This window comes from Conger conger, chromosome 6 (genome assembly GCF_963514075.1).
Source record: "Conger conger chromosome 6, fConCon1.1, whole genome shotgun sequence".
Taxonomy (NCBI): Eukaryota; Metazoa; Chordata; class Actinopteri; order Anguilliformes; family Congridae; genus Conger; species Conger conger.
This window is the reverse complement of record NC_083765.1, coordinates 63,406,575-63,433,072: the sequence shown is the minus strand read 5'-3', so window position 1 is coordinate 63,433,072 and position 26,498 is coordinate 63,406,575. Positions and strand designations below refer to the sequence as shown.

The following is a 26,498-nucleotide window of genomic DNA, read 5'->3' as shown; positions in this document are numbered from 1 at the left end:
GTTACAATACAGAGATTAATTTATTTATAGCGCAGTGTATTCGTAAGGCACTGCTGATAAAGGATAGACAACCCTGGGGAAGAACAGGGGCAGGTGGTTTTAAAACACAGGTCTGCCAAGTTCACTGTCTTAGGAAAAAATATCACAGCCACCTTCTAACTCTGGCTGGCCTCTGGGTTTTATTTGCTCAGTAACCTTGACACAACAGCAGCAGTCTGTGTTGTGTAAGGGATCGTGTTTCCTGTGGGGCAGGGTAGAGTGGGTACTGAGTCAGGTCAGAAATACTTGGTGCTCCCCCTCCAAATAAATGTCACTGCATAGCACTAGGACATACATTTACTGATATTGATTACATCTTTTTTCAAATTTGCCATTTTAAAACCTGCCGAATTTGGAATGTCCAATTCACGAACTATGTTCATGCGTATTCATTCTGACAGTTTGGGAGAACTAAACTCAGGTCCGTAGTTCATAACCAATCTAGTATAAATGGACATATGCGTTCCTACTATTTATTCACTGGAATTTTGGTGGCAATTTCTCCTTGCTGGGAACATGGAGGCTGTTGTGGAGACACTGCCAGAGAGATTTCATAATTCCATACGCTCAACCACCCCAGGTATGCAGACAAATTTACAGGAGAAAAAATATCAAAGCTAAAAATGACATCCCAGGTGAATAGGGCTTAAAAAGAACTAGAACGTTTTTAACTTCCCAGCTTTGAGAATTTTACAGCTTTTGGATCTTCAGCTGCCGGAATTCTTCTTTTGCAGTCTTTGGGTGGAAATGTTCCCATCATGTCCTCTGTCCACTGCCCAGTCTCTCCCATCATGTCCACTGTCCACTGTCCAGTCTCAGCCAGAGCAGGCACTCACCCTGCACCAGCAGTTCAGCCATGGACTCTCCCCCGTTGGTCTTCACCGTGTAGTGACCACAGTCCTCTTTGGTGGCCTCGTTGATAATCAGCACGTGCTTCGTTCCATCCTTCTTGAAGCGGTACTTGAACGCTTCTTCCCTCGTCAGCTCGACACCGTCCTTTTCCCTAAATTTCACAAATAACAAGTGAGTTTCATCTCAGCTCTGTGGGCTTGTCCATGGGGTCTGAGGAGAATGGCCAGACTTGTTCCAGCTGATAGACAGTAGGAAGGGCAGTCACCAGATATGTCTGGTACATCCCCAGTCGAAGGAATATATCAGATATGTGCTGCTAATATAACATTTCCCTTGGACTGATTATACACTGACTGAGCACTTTATTAGGAACACTATACTAATACTTGGTAGGGCCTCCTTTTGCTCTCAAAACGGCCTCAATTATTTGTGACATGGATTCCACAAGAAAGAAAAGTATGAACTGACAGCTATATACTGTTTGGTTTGTTTTGTTTGGCTAGGTAAGCAGTGTTTGGCTAGGTAAGTGGTTTGTTCTTACATTTGTGTGTTGTGGTATTATGATTTTAAAAAAACCACAACAAAAAAAACTAAAAACCTGATGGTCAAATAGGCCCTGGTCCTTATCTTTGTTGTACAGGTAGCAGTTGAAATTGTACTTCCCTCTATGGTCTTTCAGCGCACTTATCCCTGGTTATGGGTATGCACTTTGCACTTTGTTGTACGTCGCTCTGGATAAGAGCGTCTGCAAAATGCCATTAATGTAATGTAATGTAATATACATTAAGCCCTGCTTGTCCTTTTACACACGCATGTCCTGGTTTTTCATCTGCACTGTCATAATTCATATTGACTTTCTTGCTGCGAAGGACAGCGACTCAGACATGTTAACAGGCATGTGTGGCATCTCCTTATGTCAATCAATTATGAGGCTGGAAATATGACCATGGCCACTGGCAGATAGATCTCTCTTGGAACCAATAAAACAAGGTGTGAGAAAACAGATAATGCCATGCATGTGAACTTTGAAAAATGCAAACTGCATTACACAAATACAACAATAAATCATTTGTGACACTCATGTACATATAAATGCTGTAATGCTTTTTTCATAAGACCAAACAACAGAGTCTCCGGAGTATCCAGAGCAACGTACAGTTGATTAAGCCGGAGACAATCCTCTCCTGGAGCAATGTAGGGTTAAGGGCCTTGCTCAAGGGCCCAACGGCTGTGCGGATTTTATGGTGGTCAGATCGAACCACTGACCTTGCGGGTCCCAGTCATGTACCTTAACCACTATGCTAAAATAAAGCAGCGTAATTGAATTTCTATGTCTCAAATCTGTTTTGCATGCAGGAACAACCTGTCACTCATCACAAACTTTGCCATCAAATTTCACGTTGAAAAAAGATAATTTAGGGGGGTTTTCTCTGCTGTTAAACATATTTTTTGACTCTTAAGTCAACACAAGGGTTAAATGAACTGGTATTGTAATGGACCATTGCAGTACATGATCCTATTTAATCTATTAAATAATTTAAAGGGTACTTGTACACACTGTTTCAGCCTGGCTCCGCCTTCTACACAATCATGAAGAAATGCATTCTGGGGTGGGCAGAGTAGGTGTGTCCATCTCATTTGCATAATGTATTCTCTAACCAATCATGGGCTGGCAGTCCTCCGGTCCATGTTGGTCGCTAGCAGCTGGCTGGGCGACTTTGAAAACGAACCATTAAATTAAATTTGTGGGAGTCAATTTTCCAGCTGAATATCTGTATATCTATAAATATCTATATATAACATGACATGGTACAGTGAGCCAAGGTTCACTGTAGATACAAACAAAAATAAGAAATTATTACGGACTTAACTCTATATGTAGTTTACAGAGAATATCAGTGCACTGAATACCCTCTCAGGTTTTGAATATACTCCTGTACGCAGGTTGGCTATGATAACCAGACTACTTACAAGAAGTAGAAATGTATTGCTTAGTAGTTTATATTGCCCGCATTGATACTTGTTGGATATTTTGTGTTCGATCTGTTCTCGTAAGCAAGGTTATATGAAAGTAATCACCACCCACGTCTCAGCCAATCAGAATGCCGTATTTGCAATAGGTGGATGGTTATTTTTCAGTGCCGTGGTATAATGTAAATAATATGCAGTGTTATTATGTGAACCATAATTGATCAGTGTTTTGTGTGATGATATATATACACACAGAAGGTTTTCCTTTCATTTGTTATGGGCTTATTTGAATCTGCTCATACCACAGATCTGCTGTCCTATCATAGTGATGTGTGCCTGTACCTTAAACCTGTCCACTGAGCCCTGACTTTAGGGGACGGACATTTCAGCCCTTTAAACTGGCTGATTGAGACCTGGGCCGATTGGGACCGGGGCTGATTGGGACCGGGGCTGATTGGGACCGGGGCTGATTGGGACCGGGGCTGATTGGGACCGGGGCTGATTGGGACCTGGGCCCATTGAGACCTGGGCTGATTGGGACCGGGGCTGATTGGGACTGGGGCCGATTGGGACTGGGGCCGATTGGGACCGGGGCTGGGGCTGATTGGGACCGGAGCTGATTGTGTGAATGGTGCTGATTGTGTGAATGGTGCTGATTGTGTGAATGGGGCTGATTGTGTGAATGGTTTCTTACCACTTGACAGGGGCGCCCTCCTCAGACACCTCGCACTCAAACTCCACACGCTCTCCCTTCATCACCATCTGGTCCTCCAGGTTACGCACTATGAGGATGGGGGGCTCTGGGATGGAGGGATGGAGGTGCACCGGGGATGAAGGGATGGAGGTGCACAGGGGGATGGAGGGATGGAGGAGCACAGGGATGGAGGGATGCAGAGGAACACATTGTCTTATTAGCTTTAACTTGTGAATAAGTGGGAGAACTTAATTTTGCCAGTTGCTAAATTACCCAAACTGTGTTTGCAAAGCAACACATTTAGAAAGGCAAATCCAGTTTACCGAAGGTAGGGGGGGGTAAGTCTTGCATTTGCATTACACACTAACATAGATTCATTAAAAATGTGCAACTCTTCACTCTACCTACAGTATTCCGCATATTAAGCGTCCTTGATTTACCCTATAAACGCTGCCCCCTTGTGGTTCATCTTGTGAGTCATTGACATCCAAAGTTATTGTTGTGTTCATATTTCTATAATCATATAAACTGCAATGTAACAAAGTGAAAAAATGGCCATGCCAGATTGTTAAAAAGACTCTCCGCTAGCGAGAACAGTAGTTTAGATGCTTATGAGCCTCTTATGTGCAAAACAGGGCAATAAAACTGTAGCCTCTCCCTCGCCGAAGTAACAGTTTACAGTGACAACCTCAGCACAGGCTCAGGGCTTTCACACATGCCTTGTTTAGTGGTGGAAATTCCCAACCGGAGGGGCACATGAGATAAAGTATTGGGGAAATTTCCTTTGAGGTATGAGAAAATGACAGTGAGACAAACAGAAGTAATGAATATGGTCATTAAAAAGTTGCATAAGAGATAAATGTCTTCCCGCTTGATATATTGGGGACATTTCTTATCAAAAAGGTACACTCTTGTACGCAAAAAGGATATATAAGGAATAAGCTTTTAGACCTTAGGATAGTACCTTTGCAGTGAGAAAGCAATCGATTCAACGAACCAACAGCAACTCATCCGCTGTGCAAACTCTACGCATGATGGGGTGCTTTCACATTGAATCGTGGGGCAGCATATTTTGTTTGTAGCATTAGCTACTAGGTAGCTGGAAACAGTGAGAAAGACAACACATCCTACAGAGGTGTCTGGAGGCAGCCTGTTGTCTTGTCAAATGCATCAACACATTGTTTTTGAGATGTTGTCTTGATTCATGTTAAAACTGAATATTCTGATCATATACGGCACAGTCGTACACCATTCAGAGAATCTCAACTCATACAATTATCCACACACACAGCTGCTCCATTTTCCTGCTTTTTTCCCAAAGGAGGAAGACGCATTTCCCGTAATATTCTGACCAAAGAGAGAACAGTTTGCGCGCATGTGAAATTTGTTTACAAGTTCTGGTCCACTGTTAAATAATGCTCAGGTGTGAAAACGCCCTCAATAATTCTAACAACTTGATACCATTTCACTACGTCAAAAATCATTCCCTTTTATGGTCTGGGATTTGGAAGGTTACCTTTGACAAAGAGTTCTGTGAAGCACTTCTCGTCTCCGATCATACAGGTGTAGGCAGCATCATCAGCCAATGAACAGTGATTAATAGTGAGCAGCCGCTTGTTGCCAATGCTTTCAAAGATGTACCTTGAAAATACGAAAATACGTAAAAACGTACAAAAAACAATCAAACTATCAAAAAGTACAGTCCATAAGTTGTCAAATAGTTGAAAGGGAGTAGGGGGGAAAAAATCCCTTTGTCCTATCAAAACATTTTTTGCCAGTTGAATGTACGTTAAATTGTACTTTCATGGCTGTACCTACTTTTGACATAAACTGTCCAGCATATTGGGCAGGGGTGTTGAGAGAAATGCCACTCTCTAACCTGAAGGCCGCTTTTAATTTGAAGCAGAAGTACAGCATTGTTGACCGTAACAGCATGCTTTCTTTTACGAATATTGTCTGCATTATAAAAAAAGTCTTAGCTACTTACTTGCTGTGGATGGACGCCAATGAGTTCAGTGAAGCCCATCAATCGTTTATTTTTAAGGGGAAAATTAAAAAGGAAACAAATTAAAATGCGGTTTGCAAAACAGACTTACACATGCCATGTACGGCATCCATAACTTTGGTAGTTTAGTCTGTCATACAAGTGATCAGGGATAGTGAAGGACAGTACCAGTGTTCAGTGGCCAGTGTTCAGTGTTCCAGTTGTCCATTCCAGGAGTTGTGGAGGGCCTGCTGGTGTTTACTCTGCCATTCAGCCCAGTAATGCTCATCGTTTCCTGCCACTAAAGTGTACCTACTGCTTAGCTTGCTTAAAAGATAGTATCTTACACTGTATCAAGCCTGATCTTGAATACCCCCAGTGTTTCTGCCTCCACTACATTTCCTGGCAAGCAGTGGCCACTCTCTGTGTGAAAAAATACTTCCTAATGTCTGTGCCGAATTTATCCTTTGCTAATTTCCATCTATGACCCCTCGTTATGCTAACAAACTCACCCTGATTAACGCCCTAAGTTCATTTTGTTAATCACTTTAATGAATTTAAATTCAAATCACCCCCCCCCCCCCCATTTCCTTTCACTAAGCTTGAAGATATTAAGCTTATTATGTTTTTCCTCATAGCTTTTATACATGGAATCACTCTGGTTGCCCTTCTTTGAGCCTCTATATCCTCTATATCTTTCTTTCAGTACAGTACAGAACTGAACACACTCAGTGTGGCCTGACAAAGGGATTGTATAACTTCCTTAGATTTATACTCAATACTCTTGGCTATGTATCCCAGCATTCTGCTGCTACTACCCCCACCACTTGAGCACATTACAATTTCGTACCACCCATGAAGTAATCTTATGTAGAACTTTGCATTTAGTTATATTGCTTTTAAAGCTCAGCAAATATGACATAATAATTTGGCAATACAGTGATGTAAATGGTAAATGTAAATGATGTAAATTTCACAATACTTCCCTTCTATTTCTACCTGTCAATTTTATTCGGGTTAATTGCATATATTTTTAAAATATATATAAATTTCACAAAACTGCGTTATATTGTATGCTGTCTGGAGTAACCAAAGTCATTCTTTCAGCTTGCACGGGCATAAATGAGAAGAATCATGAACACATTCATAGGTACTGTACCTCCCACTTGGATGGATTTCCTGACCATTCTTCAACCATTTCACCTCTGCATCCGGGTTGGCCACTTCAATGGAAAGCTTGATTTTGTGACCCTTCTCTACCTGGTAGGCAGGGTCCAACTTCTTCAGAAATGCTGGGATTTTATAAAGATACAGTGCCATGATAAATGATTTGCCCCCTCCATAATTTCCTCTCTTATTGCACATTTGTCACCCTGAATAGTTTAAAATCTTTGGACAAAAATCTATAACAGACTGGGAACCTGAGTAAACACAAAGCACATATAAGTCAGACATAACGGTGCTCATGTCATCCAAAACACATCCAGAGAATCATCAGTTTTCTTATCTGTCCAGAGAACTACTTTATCCCAAACGACTTGGGGGTGATGAAGTTTGTTTTGCAGATGTGAGATGAGGATGTTTCTCTCGGTTAGCAGCAGCTTCCACTTTTGCCCGGTCTCGTGAACACTGATGCTGAACACTGGCCTACAGCGCTCTAGACCTCCCAGATGAATCGTCGCTGCATTTTTGTGCAATGGACCATTTTCATACAAATCAATTTGATCAACCAGGCTTATTCTAATATGTGTGAGGTTAGGTGTATACTGTAGGTGGGGTTGTTGTGTGAGGTTAGATGTATACTTTAGGTGGGGTTGTGGGGTTGTTGTGTGAGGTTAGGCATATACTGTGGGTGGGGTTGTTGTATGAGGCTATGCGTATACTTGAGGTGGGGTTGTTGTATGAGGCTATGCGTATACTGTAGGTGGGGTTGTTGTGTGAGGTTAGGTGTGTTCTGTAGGTGGGGTTGTTGTGTGAGGTTAGGTGTATACTGTAGGTGGGGTTGTTGTGTGAGGCTATGCGTATACTTGAGGTGGGGTTGTTGTATGAGGCTATGCGTATACTGTAGGTGGGGTTGTGTGAGGTTAGGTGTGTTCTGTAGGTGGGGTTGTTGTGTGAGGTTAGGTGTGTTCTGTAGGTGGGGTTGTTGTGTGAGGTTATGCGTATACTGTAGGTGGGGTTGTTGTGTGAGGTTAGGTGTGTGCTGTAGGTGGGGTTGTTGTGTGAGGTTAGGTGTGTGCTGTAGGTGGGGTTGTTGTGTGAGGTTATGCGTATACTGTAGGTGGGGTTGTTGTATGAGGCTATGCGTATACTGTAGGTGGGGTTGTTGTGTGAGGTTAGGTATATACTGTAGGTGGGGTTGTTGTGTGAGGTTAGGTGTATACTGTAGGTGGGGTTGTTGTGTGAGGTTATGCGTATACTGTAGGTGGGGTTGTTGTGTGAGGCTATGTGTATACTGTAGGTGGGGTTGTTGTATGAGGCTATGCATATACTGTAGGTGGGGTTGTTGTGTGAGGTTAGGTGTATACTGTAGGTGGGGTTGTTGTATGAGGCTATGCGTATACTGTAGGTGGGGTTGTTGTGTGAGGCTATGTGTATACTGTAGGTGGGGTTGTTGTGTGAGGTTAGGTGTATACTGTAGGTGGGGTTGTTGTATGAGGCTATGCGTATACTGTAGGTGGGGTTGTTGTGTGAGGCTATGTGTATACTGTAGGTGGGGTTGTTGTGTGAGGTTAGGTGTATACTGTAGGTGGGGTTGTTGTATGAGGCTATGCGTATACTGTAGGTGGGGTTGTTGTGTGAGGTTAGGTATATACTGTAGGTGGGGTTGTTGTGTGAGGTTAGGTGTATACTGTAGGTGGGGTTGTTGTGTGAGGTTAGGTGTATACTGTAGGTGGGGTTGTTGTGTGAGGTTAGGTGTATACTGTAGGTGGGGTTGTTGTGTGAGGTTAGGTGTATACTGTAGGTGGGGTTGTTGTATGAGGCTATGCGTATACTGTAGGTGGGGTTGTTGTGTGAGGTTAGGTATATACTGTAGGTGGGGTTGTTGTGTGAGGTTAGGTGTATACTGTAGGTGGGGTTGTTGTGTGAGGTTAGGTGTATACTGTAGGTGGGGTTGTTGTGTGAGGTTAGGTGTATACTGTAGGTGGGGTTGTTGTGTGAGGCTATGTGTATACTGTAGGTGGGGTTGTTGTGTGAGGTTAGGTGTATACTGTAGGTGGGGTTGTTGTGTGAGGTTAGGTGTATACTGTAGGTGGGGTTGTTGTGTGAGGTTAGGTGTATACTGTAGGTGGGGTTGTTGTGTGAGGTTAGGTGTATACTGTAGGTGGGGTTGTTGTGTGAGGTTAGGTGTATACTGTAGATGGGGTTGTTTCTTCAGGAAACTCACCTTCACTCTTCTTCTCCTCCTTCTTCATCTTCTTCAGTCTCTTCAGCATACCGCGGAGGTCAGTGATGCCATACTGGAAGGCAATCTTCTCGTATTCTGAGGGTGGTGCCTTCTGAAGGATCTCCCAGACGTCCACTTCAGGCGCTGTGTTGACCTGCACAGCTCTGGACCACAGAGAAAGGGCATGTCTTCCAGCAGGCAGGCATATACACAGAACTGAGTTCACAGAGAGCCCTACTCCTCACTGAAAGGCCAAAACACTCCTTGTCTACATTCTATTTCAGCCTTTGATTAGATCAATTAATGGTTTATATTATTCTCTAAGACAATTTAATGGAGAATGAGATCTGTGAATACACGGTACATTAAACACAGGATTTTCATGAAGAAACTGAGTAATTGTAAAACTGCCATTTCCATCCATCCATCCATCCATTATCTGAACCCGCTTATCCTGATCAGGGTCGCAGGGGGGCTGGAGCCTATCCCAGCATACATTGGGCGAAAGGCAGGAATACACCCTGGACAGGTCGCCAGTCTATCGCAGGGCACACACACCATTCACTCACACACTCATACCTATGGGCAATTTAGACTCTCCAATCAGCCTAACGTGCATGTCTTTGGACTGTGGGAGGAAACCGGAGTACCCGGAGGAAACCCACGCAGACACAGGGAGAACATGCAAACTCCACACAGAGAGGCCCCGGCCGACGGGGATTCGAACCCAGGACCTCCTTGCTGTGAGGCGGCAGTGCTACCCACTGCACCATCCGTGCCGCCCTGCCATTTCCAGCTGAGAGAAAATACACTTTAACAGACAGAATGTGTCCAGTACTGACTGAGAAAGGAATGTATTATATGGAAACTAACAAAAGACACGAGACCACAATCAATTTAAAATGACCATTTCACAGTGGAGGGAAAATAACTGCTTCTATCAAACAATATATTTATAATGAACAATAAAAACAATTTAGGCAATGATTTAGTCAATGCATGGGGGAAACGCTATGCTCACAAAACATACTTATGCATAATTAGGCATGGGAGAGTTGCTTACCTAGGCGATGCTTTTAAAAAACTGCTGTACTCATTCAGATGCAGCACCCAAGAGGCAGGCATGACAAGACAAACCAGAACTTGTTAATATGCACACAATAAAACCGAACACTGTCTGCAGGTGTTCCCCGAGGGACACACTCATTTAGTACTTGCAGCACATAACATGCACCGGGATCTAAATCAGCACCTGCTAACCTCTCGAAAAGGTTATGTAAAACAAAAATGGAAAAACTTGAACGTTTTTAAGACACGAAAGACATAATTTATTTAATTGAACATGGATCCATCGTGGCCTTCACAGGCCACTGCAGGATACTGAGCTCTTTTAACACCATCCTTACATCATAAATAAATCAGAAATCACGAACCACACTATAGGACAGTACAGGATTGCAATATAAAGGGTGATCTGATAAATGAGGTGAGGTGTGCAGTAAGATTGTTGATGGGGTGAGGATAATCTACGATGCATTCCAGGGTGGGTGTGGAGCATTCCGTGGGTGATAGCAACACAGTAAATCTTGCTTTATGTGTTTGAATGCAAATCTGTGAAATTTAATTGAAACCATCAATTGAAAGTCTTAATGTCTATATAGACGAAGGTTGTTGTCAATTTTTCATTTTTAGAAACACTTCCTGTTTTAGGCAAAAGTAACAAAGAATAATACAAAGGGGTTCCTGAACTTTTGCAAAGGGCCATTTTCCTTTTTTATAATTTATAAACAATCTTGCTTTCAAATTTGCTTTAAAATATGCAAGCATCTAAAAAATATTTTGTTGGTGTAAATTTCAGCATAAGGTTGTATCAGTTAACAATGTTCTCGATTGAACCAAATTCAATGCAGTCTATCTCTCATGATCATGAATCATCAGTTCATCACAGCCATTTACCTTGTTTTATGTACAAGTGTACAGATAAAAAATAAAAATAAATAAAAACTCATCACACAGACAAATGCACGAGTCCCGCAGGCATGCAGCACTAGCAGGTTAGAACTGGGGACTAGTGAGAGGAACCCCGGCAGGGTACTGAGGGCCACGAGGAGGATGAGACTGGGTCAGGACATGCAGCCAAGCTTCTGGTTACCTTGTTCACTGAGTACTTACTCTCTGCCGAGGGAAACCAGAACACCAGCAGAGTCAAAACGAGGCCAGTCAGTCTAACTGATTCTAAATATGCACTACAATATACAGCTCAACTATGAAACTATAACTATAATCTATCTGTCAAATCTATCTCTCAGAAACTCAACTAAAAAATCCCTACAGCAACCCAAAAAGCAAACTCACATTGAAACTCTTTATGAACTTAGACAGTAATTCATAGTCATTTGACCTTTTTATGCTTGTTCGTTATTTAAGTGCATATTCACAGTGTACTTCATGTATTCATAATTCTTGTACAGCAACATTCACCATGACTGTTATCTATTGTTTCACTACAAATGTTTACAAAAAAATGTATCACTATGATAACTGCTGTTGTAATCAATTACATGTATTATTTTGGTTGTTACTAAAACAGTGAGGTTTACCTTTTCTTCAGTAGAGCGCTGAAGTCCAGCTCCCCTGCTTGCTCACTTCCGTCGAGGCTACTGCAGTGACAGATCGCAGTGCACAAACCATCAGGCCTCTCGCAATGATCAGGCTGCTTATGCCAAAGATAACGCTATGTGATGCTATAAGCAATGGGCAATTTTCTCCCAATTATGCATGAACTAAGTACAACAACATGTCTAAAATACAGTATGTTCTGTACCAGGGGTAAACCAACAGTATGCTGTTGTAAATAGAAGGTATACTTTACCGTGTTTACACTGCCAGAATGGACACAGATGATCTGTTATTATAGATTATCAGTGACACAGTATATATTAAATGACACTTGTATCAGTTGAATCAGATGAACATCTCTCAATTGAGCATAAAGGTCAGTAAAACTGCCTTTATTTTGGCACGAGTCAGACAAACATGAGTCAACTAGAGTAATTTCTTAGCAGGATTGGAACAGTTTGTCAGAAATAAGGTGATATTTTTACTCAGCTCAGTTGTTGGTGTATAGAACATTAATCCCAGCTGGACAGGGGCTACTACACCAGCCAGCATGCAGGGAAAACATTAAATGCTAAATAGTTAAAGCTTATTTGTCTAGTTGATCTGCTCGTGTACAAAAATTATTTGGGCAAATATAATTTAACCCCTAAGTATCGCCCCCTTTCCTTAAGACAAGCTTGAAAATGAAATAAAATGGTTACATAAGAGTCCTCTATCTGTGAAAGAGTTAGTCTGGAATTACTAAATATTACTAAAAACAGAAGTTATATAAGTGAGAGCGGTCTCTGCTCACACAAACTGTAATGTTTCTGTATTTGTTCTGTATGTTTTCATGTTTAGTCTTGTTTATTATTCATTTTTCATAGTTACCTGGTTTATGTTTACCATTACAGTTCTCTATTGTCCTCCTCTGTTATGTCTGCGTCTGAATACCAGTCTAGTCACTCCCCTGTCTGCGTGTCCCACTATTCGGGTGGTTACGGTCGTTTTTCGGGTTTTCAACATTTCTTCTAAAACTCGCGATTCTTACTTCCTGCTTTTTCTTGGTAGTTAAATGTTGTAAAGCACGATTCTTACTAACTACTACTAATCTAGGTTTTGTACAGTACTAATCCGATTAATATACTTACTGTCTGTCTAACTAACTAACTAACAATCACTTTTAGTGGGTAGTTTAGAAATATTCACGTAACTAACTCACTAACGCAATCTCTTAGTATTTCTGCACTGTTCTGTAACTCCGCCTCCCTATGCTATCCCTGATTACTCGTTTAGTTTCAGCGAAGTGTTCGCACCTGTCTCTAACTATCACTACGTCTTCAAACTTTGCAAATGTCTACTCCCTAATCCGGAGCCGTATGTTTTACATGTTTTGTTTCGTGCATCCAGTCCGCGTTTTCGGCTCCCTCCCGTTATTATGTTATTACCCTATTATGTTTCCCCCCCTGTTGTCTATTTGTTTAGCCCACCTTTTTCTCTGCCCAGCCTAGATTGTCACCTTCCCTATTGTATTTAAACCCCATTCTCAGTATGCTTCTTTGTCGGAACATTGATCATAGTAAGTGCTGATTTTGTGTAAGCCTTATTACTGAGATTCTTGATAGACACCCCTTTGCCTTGACGTCCATACCTGCCTTGCCCTCTTGTCTTGTTTGCACTTCTGATTTTCTGGTTTTTTGACGTTTTCGCTTTGTGTTTTTGACTACGAGTTTGTTTTTGCCATTCTGTACCTTCGCCCTGTGATTTTCTGGATTTTGACCTCTTGCTTGTTTTTTCGACCATTCTTTTGCTTTTCTTTTTTGGCTGTGTACTGGATCTCTTGGCTTTTGACTACTGAACATTAAAACTACGATTTTGGATTATCCTGTGGTCTGCGTCTGGGTTCTCTGCACCGTACATAACACAAACAATGGAAGCTGTGCGTTCTCTGTGGAATTGATGTGTCAGAGGAGATGCAGTGTGTGTGTGTGTGTGTGTGTGCTGTGTGTGTGTGTGTGTGTGTGTGAATGAATGGAGAGGAAGAGGAAGGGAGAAACATGCTGAATTGAAGCATGTTGAACGTTTTCTTTTTCTACTTTTGTGTTTTGCCTTGTTACAGATGTTTTCCTTAACCTATATCACAAAGCAAAACCGCTATAATCTAGAAATAAATAATAAATATTCATTTCAAGAAAATCGTTTTGCAACAATCGCTTGTATAATTTCTATCAGTTTAGGCTGCTGTGGGAGGAGAAACAAATCCTGTAACACTGCACAGGCCTGACGCTGTTCTAGGTAGTAGAAAGCTGGCCTTCCTCATGTTAAAGGACTGTTCAGATCAAACCAGAACATCTGGTCACCCCATGTTTAGTTTAATGAATTGATAGCTAATGCTTTCTACTGATCACTACTGGGTATTGGCTCAAAAGGTTTTTGAAAACTCCAATACCAATCATGCTAGCCAACAGCAGCTGGATAACATGTAAGTAGCTGGCTAACCAATTACAGCAGTTTTGTGTTTCGTTTGATGTTTTGCCTACGTGGCAAGAATGCCACTGGCAAGGATAAAATACTTGCAAGGTTCCGAAAGTAGGGGGCAGCCGCGTTGCGTTTCAGCCTGTGGCAGGTGGCGCAGTCATTTGACTGGCAGTGAATAGCACTGCTTCATAACTCATTAGCGAGCGAAATTATTTCAGTATGACTGATGCGCATCAGCAGGGCATTATTACTTCAAGTTAATGCGCTACCACCATATTCCAGGGATCATCAAAGCATGGCCCTCGAGGTCTGAGGACTGCTGGTTCTCCACCCTCCCTTTACCTGGGAGCCAGGTGTGACCACCCTCCCTTTACCTGGGAGTCTGGCCAATCAGTAGAATAAATTGTTCAGCTAATTGCCTGGGAGAAAAGAAAACCAGGGCTGGATTTGGATTTCAGGTCCAGATTTGATGATGGCTGCCATATTCTATTAATGGAAAACCGTTGAGATGAATCTAAAATCACTACAAAGTTATAGTGATACAGGCACTGTTTTGCTCCAAAATGTAAAAGAAAAGGTGCTTATATTTTAGACCTAATATTAAGGATTTATCCTGGGAATTTGAATTATTAGAATCCATTCAAAATTATATTGGGTAATTTCTGAAAAACCTGTACAAATGCTATTCTCCTGTTGGAAAAAAAACCCCGAAACTGACCCATGCTGTCTGACTCTTAATTACAGGAATTCAAATATGGAGCTTATTTCTCCTTTGAAATCCACAAAGCAATCACTCAACAATGAGCATGCATCAACGGTGCCAGTGGGGTTAGTTACAACCTTATTCAGGGGAGATACGTGTGGTAAAGGTGTTCTGTGCACGAGAACTCATCCCCCTCCCATCTGAACTGCATACTCCACATACTCCACATCCAGATCCTTCAATGTGGACTTTCTAGTTTACCTGCTAGTTTAATATATCATCTGTTGATATGTTAACCAATAGGCCAGCGGAATATGGCCCAGGTTTTTACATCTTGTTTTTCATCTTTCGTCGGAAATGTTTACTTCATATGCAATTTTGGTAAGTGTCTTTGGGACAGTCTTCGGTGAAAAGCGCTATGCAAATAAAATAAAGTAAAATAAAATAAATGAATTAAATTGAATGAATTGTGGCTAGTATTCAACGGTCACGCGCAAACCTAAAGCACGTTCATGTATTATAATATCTTTGGAAGATAGTAGAAATTCAGAAACATGCTATACATAAAACATGCTTTAGTAGGAAAAAACTGTATGAAACTAACGGACAATTTAGAGCAATGTACATGTATATACTGACAGCTGTATGACACAAAGACAAAGACTTCCCTATTAATCTCACACTGAGCTCTGGCACCTAATCTCCATGGCACATTTGGGATTAAATAAGAGCCCTCTATCTGTGAGAGTTCTTAAAGGGGATTATGTCATAGGGCTTCTTCTGAAGACCACGGTGGTGGTGAAAGCACGGGCCTGAACACATCCGCTGATTTACAGCAGAGAGGCATTCTCAGAGGGGCCTGTTTGTACAGCTGGCCCCACTGTTTTGACATGCTACAGTGGTGATTTAGAGCAGGGAAGTGCAAAGAGAAAAGCAAACACGCTATCAGCTCTCTTATCATAGGCTCCTGCTGCCCTTTCGGTCCTTGAAGGCTGAGAAGATTTCACTTTTCATTGGCTCAACGTGCTCCTGTTTGCACCGCATTTGTCTGTGAATGGCAAACGCCATCGCGGTCTAACGTCTTCCCCAGTCCTTACATGACATCTTTCTGAAATTCGGTATTAGCTCAGCTGATCGAGTTGAAGAATACAGAATACAGAAGATGCCATGAGACCTGAAGTCTGAAATCACTCAGGGGATTATTGGATATTTCAACGCTTATTTCAATGCTTTCAAAGCATTTTTAAGGCGGGGTCATATTCACATAAGGAAACAGTTTCTGTTTTCCTTAAGAGCAAGGCTGAGACTGGGCATTTAGTGTTTGAATCCTTCCTCAGAAAGAGTCATAGCATGTTTTGCATTGTGCAGGTGAGTTTGGCTCAGTGAATATACCCCACCCGCTGCAGCGAACACAAGACTACCTTCCACCTGCTCCACTCTTCTTCTTTCCTCCTGTGCACATGCTCCTAGCATATCAGCATGGACAGGATTCAGGATCATGATATACACAAAATATACAGAGTGGGCGTACACACGCACGCACACACACACATACACAGTGACAGCATTAACCTCAAAAACATGTGGTAAGTGATATGATCCTCACACACATTGCTGCAGTACTGGTGCAGATGCCTGTTGGTTAAAAATGGCATGTGACTGAGCACTCATTGCCCAATGCATGAGAAAGTATTTCTTCCTGATTTCCTCTGTTATTGTCACCCTGGTTTCAGATCTTTAGACAAAATGTAATATTAGACAAAGGGAACCTGAGTAAACACAAAACACATTTTTAAAGCAAAATTTCCAAAATAACTGCAATGTAATTACTACATCTGTTTAATGGAAAAAGTTATCAAATACCAAAACACCCCTGTGAAAAAGTAATTGCCCCCTTAAAGGTGAGTTAAAAATGAAACTCGGGTGCAGTGGTTTCCTGTATTTGGCAGTTTGCTTCTGCGGTAAGAATTTTGCCGGCTGGGAAAAAATAATTGCGAGTTTCCGACAGGAGAGGCAGTGGCGTTGCATTTCGGCCTGTAACAGGCGGAGAAGTCATTTATAGCAAGATTACCCATAAGCCATCGTGGTTTAGAGTTGGCTTTTCACACAACCACCACCAGGTGGCAAAATCTTCCACCGCAGTACTGGCATGTCTTATATAACATTTAAAGATTTAAATCGATCCTATAGTGGGACTTTTTCTGTTTATAGATGGTGCGACAGACATTTTCTGTGCCATTGACTCTGATCGTTTTACTGACCAAGCACTGTTAAAAAGCAAATTATATGGGTTAGTGCTATTGACTTATGCTAGCTACATCATACTAACCTCATTTGGGGACCAGTAAAGGCCAACAACACTTTAGCACTTCTTGTAAGTTTTATCACCACTGCTGTGAACTGTGAAAAACTATGATTTCTGTGAGAAATGTATTGTTGAGTTCAGCTTGGCTGCTTCGAGATGGCAAAGTCTGTCTTTGAATGCTTTCAGGACTGTCATTACACACAGTACTGAATAATAACTATATAAGCAGTCCAGTAGGTAACAAGTAACAAGTAGTAAGTGAACAAACTAAATAATTCATAGGCATCACAGGTCTGTGCGTCTCACATGAAACACGCCGCTGAGAAACTTACGTGCGCCTGAACGCTGCACGGATATCCACCTCTCCTACGGACGGGCCCTCTGTTGAGTGAGCAGGAGACAGCAGGATATAATTACAGCTTCCCTTGAAAATTGAAGTTGACAATCTCATAATTGCAGTGCATTATTTATACACTGATGAAAATGTAATGTTGAGGGTGTACTTCAATTATCTAAATGATTTAAATGAGCAGAATTAGGCACATGAAGCGCGCAGGCAGCAGGAGGCCTGGCGAGGCAGAGACAGCACTAATCGACCCTCAGTGTGTGAACTTTGGTCAATTCAGCGCAACACATAATCGGCCACACATACAGTTTTAAACAATCGTTTTCACACTTGTCTCAATACCATGTCCACTTTTTCAAAACACTTAACACATTCACCATATCATTAGACTATGTGAACTAAACTGTGGATATTTTTGCATTGCTTTCATACTAAAGGCATTCAATCACCACTTCTTCCAAAATTCATGAATACCTCTCTCAGTCAGTGTTCACTACCAGCAAAAGTTTAGATACTCTGTTCAAAACAGTTAACTTTCAGTTCAAAACCCAATAAAATTCTGATCATTGTGGAAGGAAATATGCTGGATTTTGGCAGATAAATGAAACTATATGCTTGAAATACGAAAGACAGATCATTCTGATTTGAGCAGAAAGTATATTCAGTTTATTCAATTTTTTTTGTTTGCAGCCTTGTTACCATCTATACAAAAGTGATCGTACTTGCATTGAAATGTGCATGTATATAGGCTAAATATTGATGTAGTTGTCCCTGAAGAGATTTTCCACTATTACTGCTGTGTATGTACTGCTGAAACACCTGGCTGTCATTTCAGTGAACAACCTACCCAGGTGTTTGTTGTTTGTGCCCCGTTACCACATATACAAAAGGGGCCACCTTTGGATTGGCATTTGCATTCTTTAGTCTTGGTGGGGAAAATGGATGCCGCCAGAGGTAGAGGAAGAAGACGTCGTGGAAGAGCGAGAACAGTTGTGTCTGATGAAATCAGAGCCACAGTCATTGATCATGTGGTAAATCATGGTCTGTCCCTGAGGGAAGCAGGTTAAGGGTTCAACCAAACTTGCCTAGATCCACAGTGGCTTCAATAGTGAGGATTTTCAGGCAAACCAACAGGTACTATACAGTATTTACAGCATTCTGACTGAAGGAGTTCAATTGATGTGTATATTACAGCAGTGCTGTGATTTGAGAAGTCTCCAGAAAAAGCAGATGTATAAGAGCACATTTGTCTTTGACTCACTACAGGACCCAGCGGTTACCTCACACAGTCACACAGGGGGGAGGGGAATAATGTTTACGCCTCAACAGGAGGATACAATAGTTGGGATGGGCATTGTCAACAACAGCATCAGGCTAAGAGAAATACGCAACAACATAATCGCAGACAACAACATATTTCCAAATATTGACAATGTAAGCACTACAACCATTTCAAGAGTGCTACAGAAACATCAGATCAGGATGAAACAGTTGTACACTGTCCCCTTTGACAGGAACTCTGAGGGTGTCAAGGAACTCAGGTACCAATATGAAGTTTATGAAGGTGTATGTGAAGGTCTAGGACCACCACCCACATGAACAGATGTCACTTCTAGATGCAATTGCTGCTGGGTGTATGGACAGTGGAACACATCCAGGGCTGGATAAGGCACGCAAAAAGATGTTTTCCTCAGTGAGAGATAACATTCGGAGTGATGTTGATGAAAATCTATGGCCAAATGCCATAGGACAGGATGGATGGGCCAGGCCAACAGTAGACTTTTGATACTGATAGGCAGACAATATATGTGCGAATTACTGTATATAGTGAAAATATTGCTTTTTGGGATGTATTTGTTATTGATTGTAATGTATTTTGAGTAATTGATTGTATTGTATTTTTCTTTTCTGGTTGAAGTGCATTTTGCACCAAAGGTTAGCTGATGTGCTCAGGTGCGTGTTTCAAAAGCACACTGTGTGAAGAGTTTTGAAAAAGAGGACATGGTATTGAGACAAGTGTGAAAACGATTGTAAAAAACTGTAATATCTCCTAACTTGCACGATCCTCCCCTAAACACATACGCATTAAGGAGAGAAGTGCACCTTGCGATGACTTGCCTAGATGACATGCATATTTCCTGGACAGAATATGTCATAAGACTGTCGCAAAAGGCTGAGTACTTCTGGCCCTTAGTGGTTTAGCATCAAATTATCCCATAGTATTTTAGCATGTATTTCATTAAATATATTTTTGGATGGATACAGCACTCATAAAATAGGATAAAAACCATATCCACCTGAAGCACTATGAGCAGTGTGTTGGGCACTGAGACTACGCACCGTGCACGGCCAGTTCAAAGTTACAGCTGTCAAATTTATCTCTGGAAGACACTTCACATCTGTATCCGCCGGCGTAGTTGGGCTTGGCTCCGATGATCTGCATCTCAAAGGTGTACACCTGCAACAGAACAGCAGACCAAAGGTGTACACCTGCAACAGAACAGCAGACGAAAGGTGTACACCTGCAACAGAACAGCAGACCGAAGGTGAACACCTGCAACAGAACAGCAGACCAAAGGTGTACACCTGCAACAGAACAGCAGCCTCACAGCCCTGGTATACAGCAAGAGTGGGTTTCATAAGGAAGCTGGTTCTGGTTCTCTCTGAACTGGGCAGTGTGTGTGTGAGTGTGTGCGAGTGTGTGAGTGTGTGTGTGTGAGTGTGTGTGAGTGTGTGTGTGTGAGTGTGTGTGTGTGTGTGTGAGTGTGTGTGTGTGTGTGTGTGTGAGTGTGTGAGTGTGTGTGTGTGAGTGTGTGTGAGTGTGAGTGTGTGAGTGTGTGCGTGTGTGAGTGTGTGTGTGTGTGTGTGTGAGTGTGTGAGTGTGTGTGTGTGAGTGTGTGAGTGTGTGTGAGTGTGTGTATGTGTGTGAGTGTGTGAGTGTGTGAGTGTGTGAGTGTGTGTGTGAATCTCAGGTTTACCTTGGTGTTGCGGTCATACAGTTCCTTCAGCTGCAGGTGTTTGCCAGCCTTGCTGGCCAGGTCCATCCACTTCCCCTTGAACCAGCGGACCGTGGGCTTCTTCAGCAGGGTGGAGGAACACACCCTGGCCGTGAATGTGATGTTTCGACCTGGACATGGTGAGAAAAGAGAGGAAGGCCTGGCATCAGGTCTGTCAATCACACCAACCATGTGAAGACGCTTACAACTGTCCTGCTCAGGCTGCTATACGTTATATTGGGTCAACCAACAAAACAACCAAACAAACCAATATATGGTTCATTTGCAAATCTAGCTATTTTAACAATCGACACCCTCGTTTACCGTTGGCACTCTGAAAACTGAACACAAGTGCATAAACTGTTAAAACTCTTCACTTACCCAATATGTCAAATACATTTCTTCAATTTAATTTGATAATTATTCCCAAAAGATATCAAATATCAAAAAGAGCGCCTAATTCATTGATAGGCAGAGCAACCTGTTTTATCAAAAAGTCATGATGAATAAAGTTTAGAGCTTTATTAAGTTACACAATAATCAATGTCTAATTCTAAAGACAAGGGTCAACTACCTTAGACAACATTGACCAGTTTCTGCTCCTTTTCTCATCTGCAGACCACTGGCCAAATGGTGAATGAGAAATTAGTGGAAAAAAGACAAAGCTCTGTAGTAGCCATTGATCCATTTCCCTTTTAAATATTTACTATAAAATTGTAGCAAAGGTTTTAATCCCTACGTGTTTTGACATTGTAAATTCCCTGTAATCCCCTTTTCCTTACAGGAATAAGAACTGTGGGATGGAAAAAAATGGTACAATTTACAGCTGAGTTCATGATATTTTTGCATTAGTTGGATTCTTTTTTTCAGGGGACATAATTATTTCAGAAAACAGTCCTCACCTAGTCACCTTCCCACTCTGGAGGGTCTCCTTACCTGCTTCTTCTCACCTGACCTCCTGCGTATCCCTCTTACCTACATTCACCTCCCCGCTCTGTGGTTTCTCCATGAAGAGTCCAGTCAGGTCCTGCCTCGTGTCTGGCAGCTGGTTCTCTGACAAATCTGGGGAAGGTTGAGGAAAGTGGGTGAGTAACGTAAGACTACTGTAGGGACTACAACTTCCACATTCCCACAGGAAAATTCCGCGACGTCCACCACGAATGACGTCTAACTTGGTTCAGCCAATCCCGTAATGGCGGGAGCAATAAACGGTCTCGTATAAGAGCAAGACACGTTCGTGGGATCTCTCTTCTGCTTCTTCTGCCTCTTCTGCTTCTTCTCTTCGACGCACCCTTTGTGGCCATTCGCTTCAGCTCATCTGCTCCGAGACTCGGACAGAGGCTGAATGCTGCACAGCGCACTACCAGGCCTACGGACACACCCAGTTACCTCGCAATAACTTCGTGGCCTATAGCGAGTGGAAACTGGTGTACGCCGAACGCTACATCAGTTTACCCCTGCAAAGCTCACCAAAAAACAACAGCAACGAACTTTCCACCCGGAAAAGGGACCAACGAACATCCTTCCAGCAACCGAGCGGACCAGACGACAACGCGCGGCTAAGACGCCCCAGCCTGCGCATCTCTCCGGGACACACATTCACAGCACCATCGCGGCTCCTACAAGGACAGCACGTCTTTTGGATCCAATGGGTATGGACTCAGTAAGAGAACAAACATTCAGGCATAGCCAGTGTTTAGTTTAGTCTGAACTGTTTTTCTGAATCTGTGTTTCCATATTTGCCGCCTTATCATTGGAATGTATTTTGTTAGCTATATATGTACGTGAATTGATTCGCCGTCTTTTGCGCATATATAGAGTAAACTACGCAAGTAGTCTTCTCGCAGCTAACAATAACTAACACACCCAGAACTCTAGCTTACCCAAGCTAGCTACTCCCACTTTTACCTTTCCTTTGTTCAAGCGTCACGGGCGCTTGCGCGCGCCACACACACGCACACACACATACCCAACTAAATTTCCTTACTAACTTCCCGTTAGTTTATCTGTTATGTGTTTTACGTTTGTTTAATAAATATATTTTATTAAACCCCGGTGTCCGTTTTGGAATCACATAGACATGAGAGCCGAGTTAAAGCAGTCTTTCGAAGAACTTCCAACCTTCAGGTTATCGGTATGTTTAATCATTAATATTGGTTATTTTAATTATTAATTAAAATACTAAATTTGTGGTTAGATATTTCTGATAATAGTAATTTTATGAGACTGATTACTTTTTGCAGTTATACTGCTACACAACGTTTAACTGGCGCCCCGGTTTAGTAGAGGGTAAAATCCCTGCGTTATTTGGCGGCCCGTGCGAGGACCCTACATAATTTGGAGTCCCGTGCGAGGACCCCTACATATTTTGGCGCCCCGTGTGAGGAAGACTGGCTTTGGCTCAAATTTCATGTCTTGTGACTTCATAACGGATTCCCCTTCCTAATTTGGAGCTCTGCGTGAGAAAGACGAGCTTTGGCTCATATCATGTCACGTGACTCCAGAACGAATTCTCGGCATTTGGCTTTCTCAGCTAAATAGCCACAAGTGCAATTTTCTGAAACGACCACTAGATGTCACCCTTGTACCATTTTTGAAAGCCTGCATGAGCCTCTTTCTCAATACACTGCCCCCTCGTGTAACATTGTGGCATTACATTCTTACACGGTAGTTTGTTGATTTGCATTTATTTTCCGGTTTAATACGTATTATCAATAATAGTATTATTAGCCGTACTTTATTCATTATAATTACTCTATCAAAGTAATTTTAATAATTAATTGAATGTTACTTTTAAATTCTAATTTCATTGTAATTTCAATTTCTGGTATTTAGGATTAATGTGATGAGCATCAGTTCCTATTTTACGGTCTGAATATCCGCCATATGTTCGGTCATTTTGCTGTTGTTGCATTGCAGTACCGCTAGTGCAACGCGAGTCCCTGTGTGATGCTATAGCTACCTTGTGCTATAGTTAGAGAATATTCAAAGAGCGTTTTAAATTCTTTATCCTTCATCACAACTTGTATGTTGGATTATTTTGGTGAACAATTCATTGCCAACTTTTAGGAGCTCAAGGCCCTTGTGAAATAGTTAACTTCAAGAGTACCCTCTTAAGTTACTGATTCAGCTTTTAGCTTTATTTGGCTTGAGATATGGAACCCATATCTATTGATGAGTACCTTTCCTTTTTAGCCCATGGTTTAGCACCTGGCTACATAGCTTTCCTCAATCAGATGAACCTCACTGATTGTAGGAAAGAAATGTTCTCATTAATCAACGAGAAAGGTCACTCCCCCAACCATTCAAAAGACCCAATTCTAAGTTGTCTGGTCTTGAATTTTGCCAGACGGATTAGTCTTGCTCTTCAGAGCAACAAAAACTTAGAATCAGAGATGGCATACCTCAAAGGACAACACACCAGTGTTTTACTTGAGCTTCAAACTGTTGGCAAGAAAGCAGTACAATACTTGCGTGATCTGCATTCAGCCGAATCAGATCTTTGTTCCTACAGAGAGGAATTATTTCAGTTGAAGAGTGGATGCCACAAGCTACCACATCCACTCTCTTCTGTAAGCCTGCTTTCTCAGGCTTGCCCAACTCCAGCTTCTCCTGCTTCCTCCTTACACCACAAGGCGGGGGAAGGGGGGTCACAAATTGATTCGGGTTTGTCAGATCCCGGTTCCACAGCTTGCTCTGATGGAGACTCGTCAGTCTCCTCAGATTGCAGTGCTGTTGACCACCCATGCAATGGTTTGCCCACCTCTTCCCTGGAGAGGGAAAGGGGGGACTCCATCCCAACGGTGGTCCATCTCCGTAAGGGAGAAACAGTCAGGCAAGTACAGGACTGCACCTTCCATGCCCACCCCTCTCGTGAGGAGGTCAGGGAACCCTCCCGTGGACACGGTAGAGGAGATTCTGCGTTATTAATTGGGCACACAAAAAGCAACGCTAATCCCGCTAGCTTTCCCTTTATAACTGAGAGGATAGGTGACAGCTCTGTACAGTACACTGACAGCGACAATTCATCCGCCGTCGAGCTCCGCATGAAACGCGTTCACATTCAAATGTGATTTCAGTCTCTCCTTCACCAAACAGGCAGACTAGTTCAACTTCACATGGTCTTTGCTTTGAGGAGCTAGAGGCCATGGCGAAGTATGTCCACACGTTTGACCCCAAGGACTCTGAATTTAACATTCAGAGTTACTTGAGAGAAGTTGACTACTGTCTCTCGGATCTGCCCAGGGCAATCGATCGAGAAAACAAGACTTGTATGGAAAACCTCTACCAGAGAGATCCATACATTTATGGAACAACTTCCACCACAGGTTCGTTCCAGCTATTCCAAGGTTTGTGAAGCGTTGGTAGCTGAGTACCTGCCATGGTTTGATCAGGCCACAGCCATGATCAAATCTGTGGAGGTTAAACATAGCCGTACAGAATGACCAAAAGACTTTTACCAACGACTTAAACATGCATTTTTCCAGGGCAGAAACGGACCAGGCTTAGATGAAGATCAAGCCTTCAAATCCCTTTTTGTGCACAACCTGCACCCCTGCATCCAAACTCATGTTTCACTGTTCTCAAGGGGCCAACACTCAGCCCTTGAATTAAGAAATGAAGCCCAAATGGTCTGGGACACTTTAAGGATTGTGCCCAGGAACGAGGTATTGGAAACAGCTAAGCACGTTGTTCCAACCAAGCCCGCCGGCACTTCCCAAGTTGCCCCATTAAAGTCTAAAGGCTCAAAACAACGGCATGTGAGTAAGTTCCCGGTTAAGAGCCACCGTGGTCGCTTCTCGCACTCTGATTCCAGCCGGAATTGGAGAGATGACCGACCCGGTAGGCCCAAGCCTCAGAGTCACCAGCATGACTCTGATAGGGAAGATACCTTGTCTGAAGAGAGCTTCTTCAGTTCCTCTGAGGACAACTAAAGCCTCTAATCTTTGTTCAGTAGTGTGTATGCCTTGAGTAACCACTCCAAAGAGCTATCTGGTCTTGTTCAACCGCCATCAAAAGACTGAATAAGACTGATCTATAGCCGTGGTCTCCTCACAGGCAGATTCCCAGCTGAAGCTTTGACCACTTTCTTTTGCACACCTTTCCTACCAAAGGGGGGTGGCAAAATAAACAGGTAGTTTATAGCAGCCACTTAGATTTGCATGTAGCAGCAGCAAACGCAGATCGTAAGTAGGTGCTGTAGAATCAAATCCGACACCTGTCATAACTCGTAAACATTCATTGCTTCTTTCTACACCTACTGAACCATCGTAAAGTATTGCATGTAGAAACTACAGTGTAATCTTTACAAGTATATTGCCACACCCCAGTGTGCCTTACTCCACCTCTTCCCCAAGCAAGACAAGACCACTTGTGAGCTTACCACATCATTTAGAAATGAGACCACCTCTCCATTTCCTTCCTGATGACACAGCCATAAGGTTAAGCTTGGATACAGAAAGCTGCCCTAATTTGAAAATGTCCCCACATATTTCAGATGACAACCCTCGTCAGCAACCTGACTGTAGGGACTAGAACAATTGGTCAGTCTGAACAAGACTTCCAAAAAGGCTACAGCCTCTCCAGCTAGACCCCTACATCATCTGAACATTTTCATGGCTGGGTCATTCCTGTTGGTGCTCCACCTTCTGGACACCATCCAATAACTAACAAAACACCTGAACTAACAAAACGACTAACCCTTTCACCAAGGTTTCTTATGTTTTGTGACAATGTATTCACTGTTCGACCTTAGTGTTTCACATTGTTTGTATCATGTGTTTTAGACCAGTTTAGTTAATTGTTGATAAATGCCTGGATGTTTGTCAGTCAATTGTGAACTGTGTTACCGACCAAATGTACTTGATCTGTGGACTGTGAACTGACTTTTGTGCTCTCAAGGAACACTGGCTTCAGCCGCATCCTGAGACCACAGGGGGGATGTAGGGACTACAACTTCCACATTCCCACAGGAAAATTCCACGACGTCCACCACGAATGACGTCTAACTTGGTTCAGCCAATCCCGTAATGGCGGGAGCAATAAACGGTCCCGTATAAGAGCAAGACACGTTCTTGGGATCTCTCTTCTGCTTCTTCTGCCTCTTCTGCTTCTTCTCTTCGACGCACCCTTTTTGGCCATTCG

The 26,498-nt window shown here is 42.5% G+C and overlaps 1 protein-coding gene across 1 annotated transcript in view; it reads right to left on the bottom strand.

The window, feature by feature from the left end:
- Nucleotides 1–26,498, bottom strand: part of mybpc3 (myosin binding protein C3) — a 60,248-nt gene that overhangs the window by 26,923 nt on the left and 6,827 nt on the right. The window contains exons 4-16 of the mRNA XM_061244782.1: nt 21,330–21,416; nt 20,337–20,485; nt 19,699–19,816; nt 17,345–17,393; nt 11,529–11,588; nt 11,101–11,103; nt 9,992–10,015; nt 8,929–9,092; nt 6,700–6,832; nt 5,544–5,546; nt 5,073–5,197; nt 3,557–3,662; nt 876–1,042 (exon numbers count right to left, since the gene is read on the bottom strand). Coding sequence (XP_061100766.1) covers nt 876–1,042; nt 3,557–3,662; nt 5,073–5,197; nt 5,544–5,546; nt 6,700–6,832; nt 8,929–9,092; nt 9,992–10,015; nt 11,101–11,103; nt 11,529–11,588; nt 17,345–17,393; nt 19,699–19,816; nt 20,337–20,485; nt 21,330–21,416 — 1,188 coding nt within the window. The remainder of the gene's footprint in view (nt 1–875; nt 1,043–3,556; nt 3,663–5,072; nt 5,198–5,543; nt 5,547–6,699; nt 6,833–8,928; nt 9,093–9,991; nt 10,016–11,100; nt 11,104–11,528; nt 11,589–17,344; nt 17,394–19,698; nt 19,817–20,336; nt 20,486–21,329; nt 21,417–26,498) is intronic.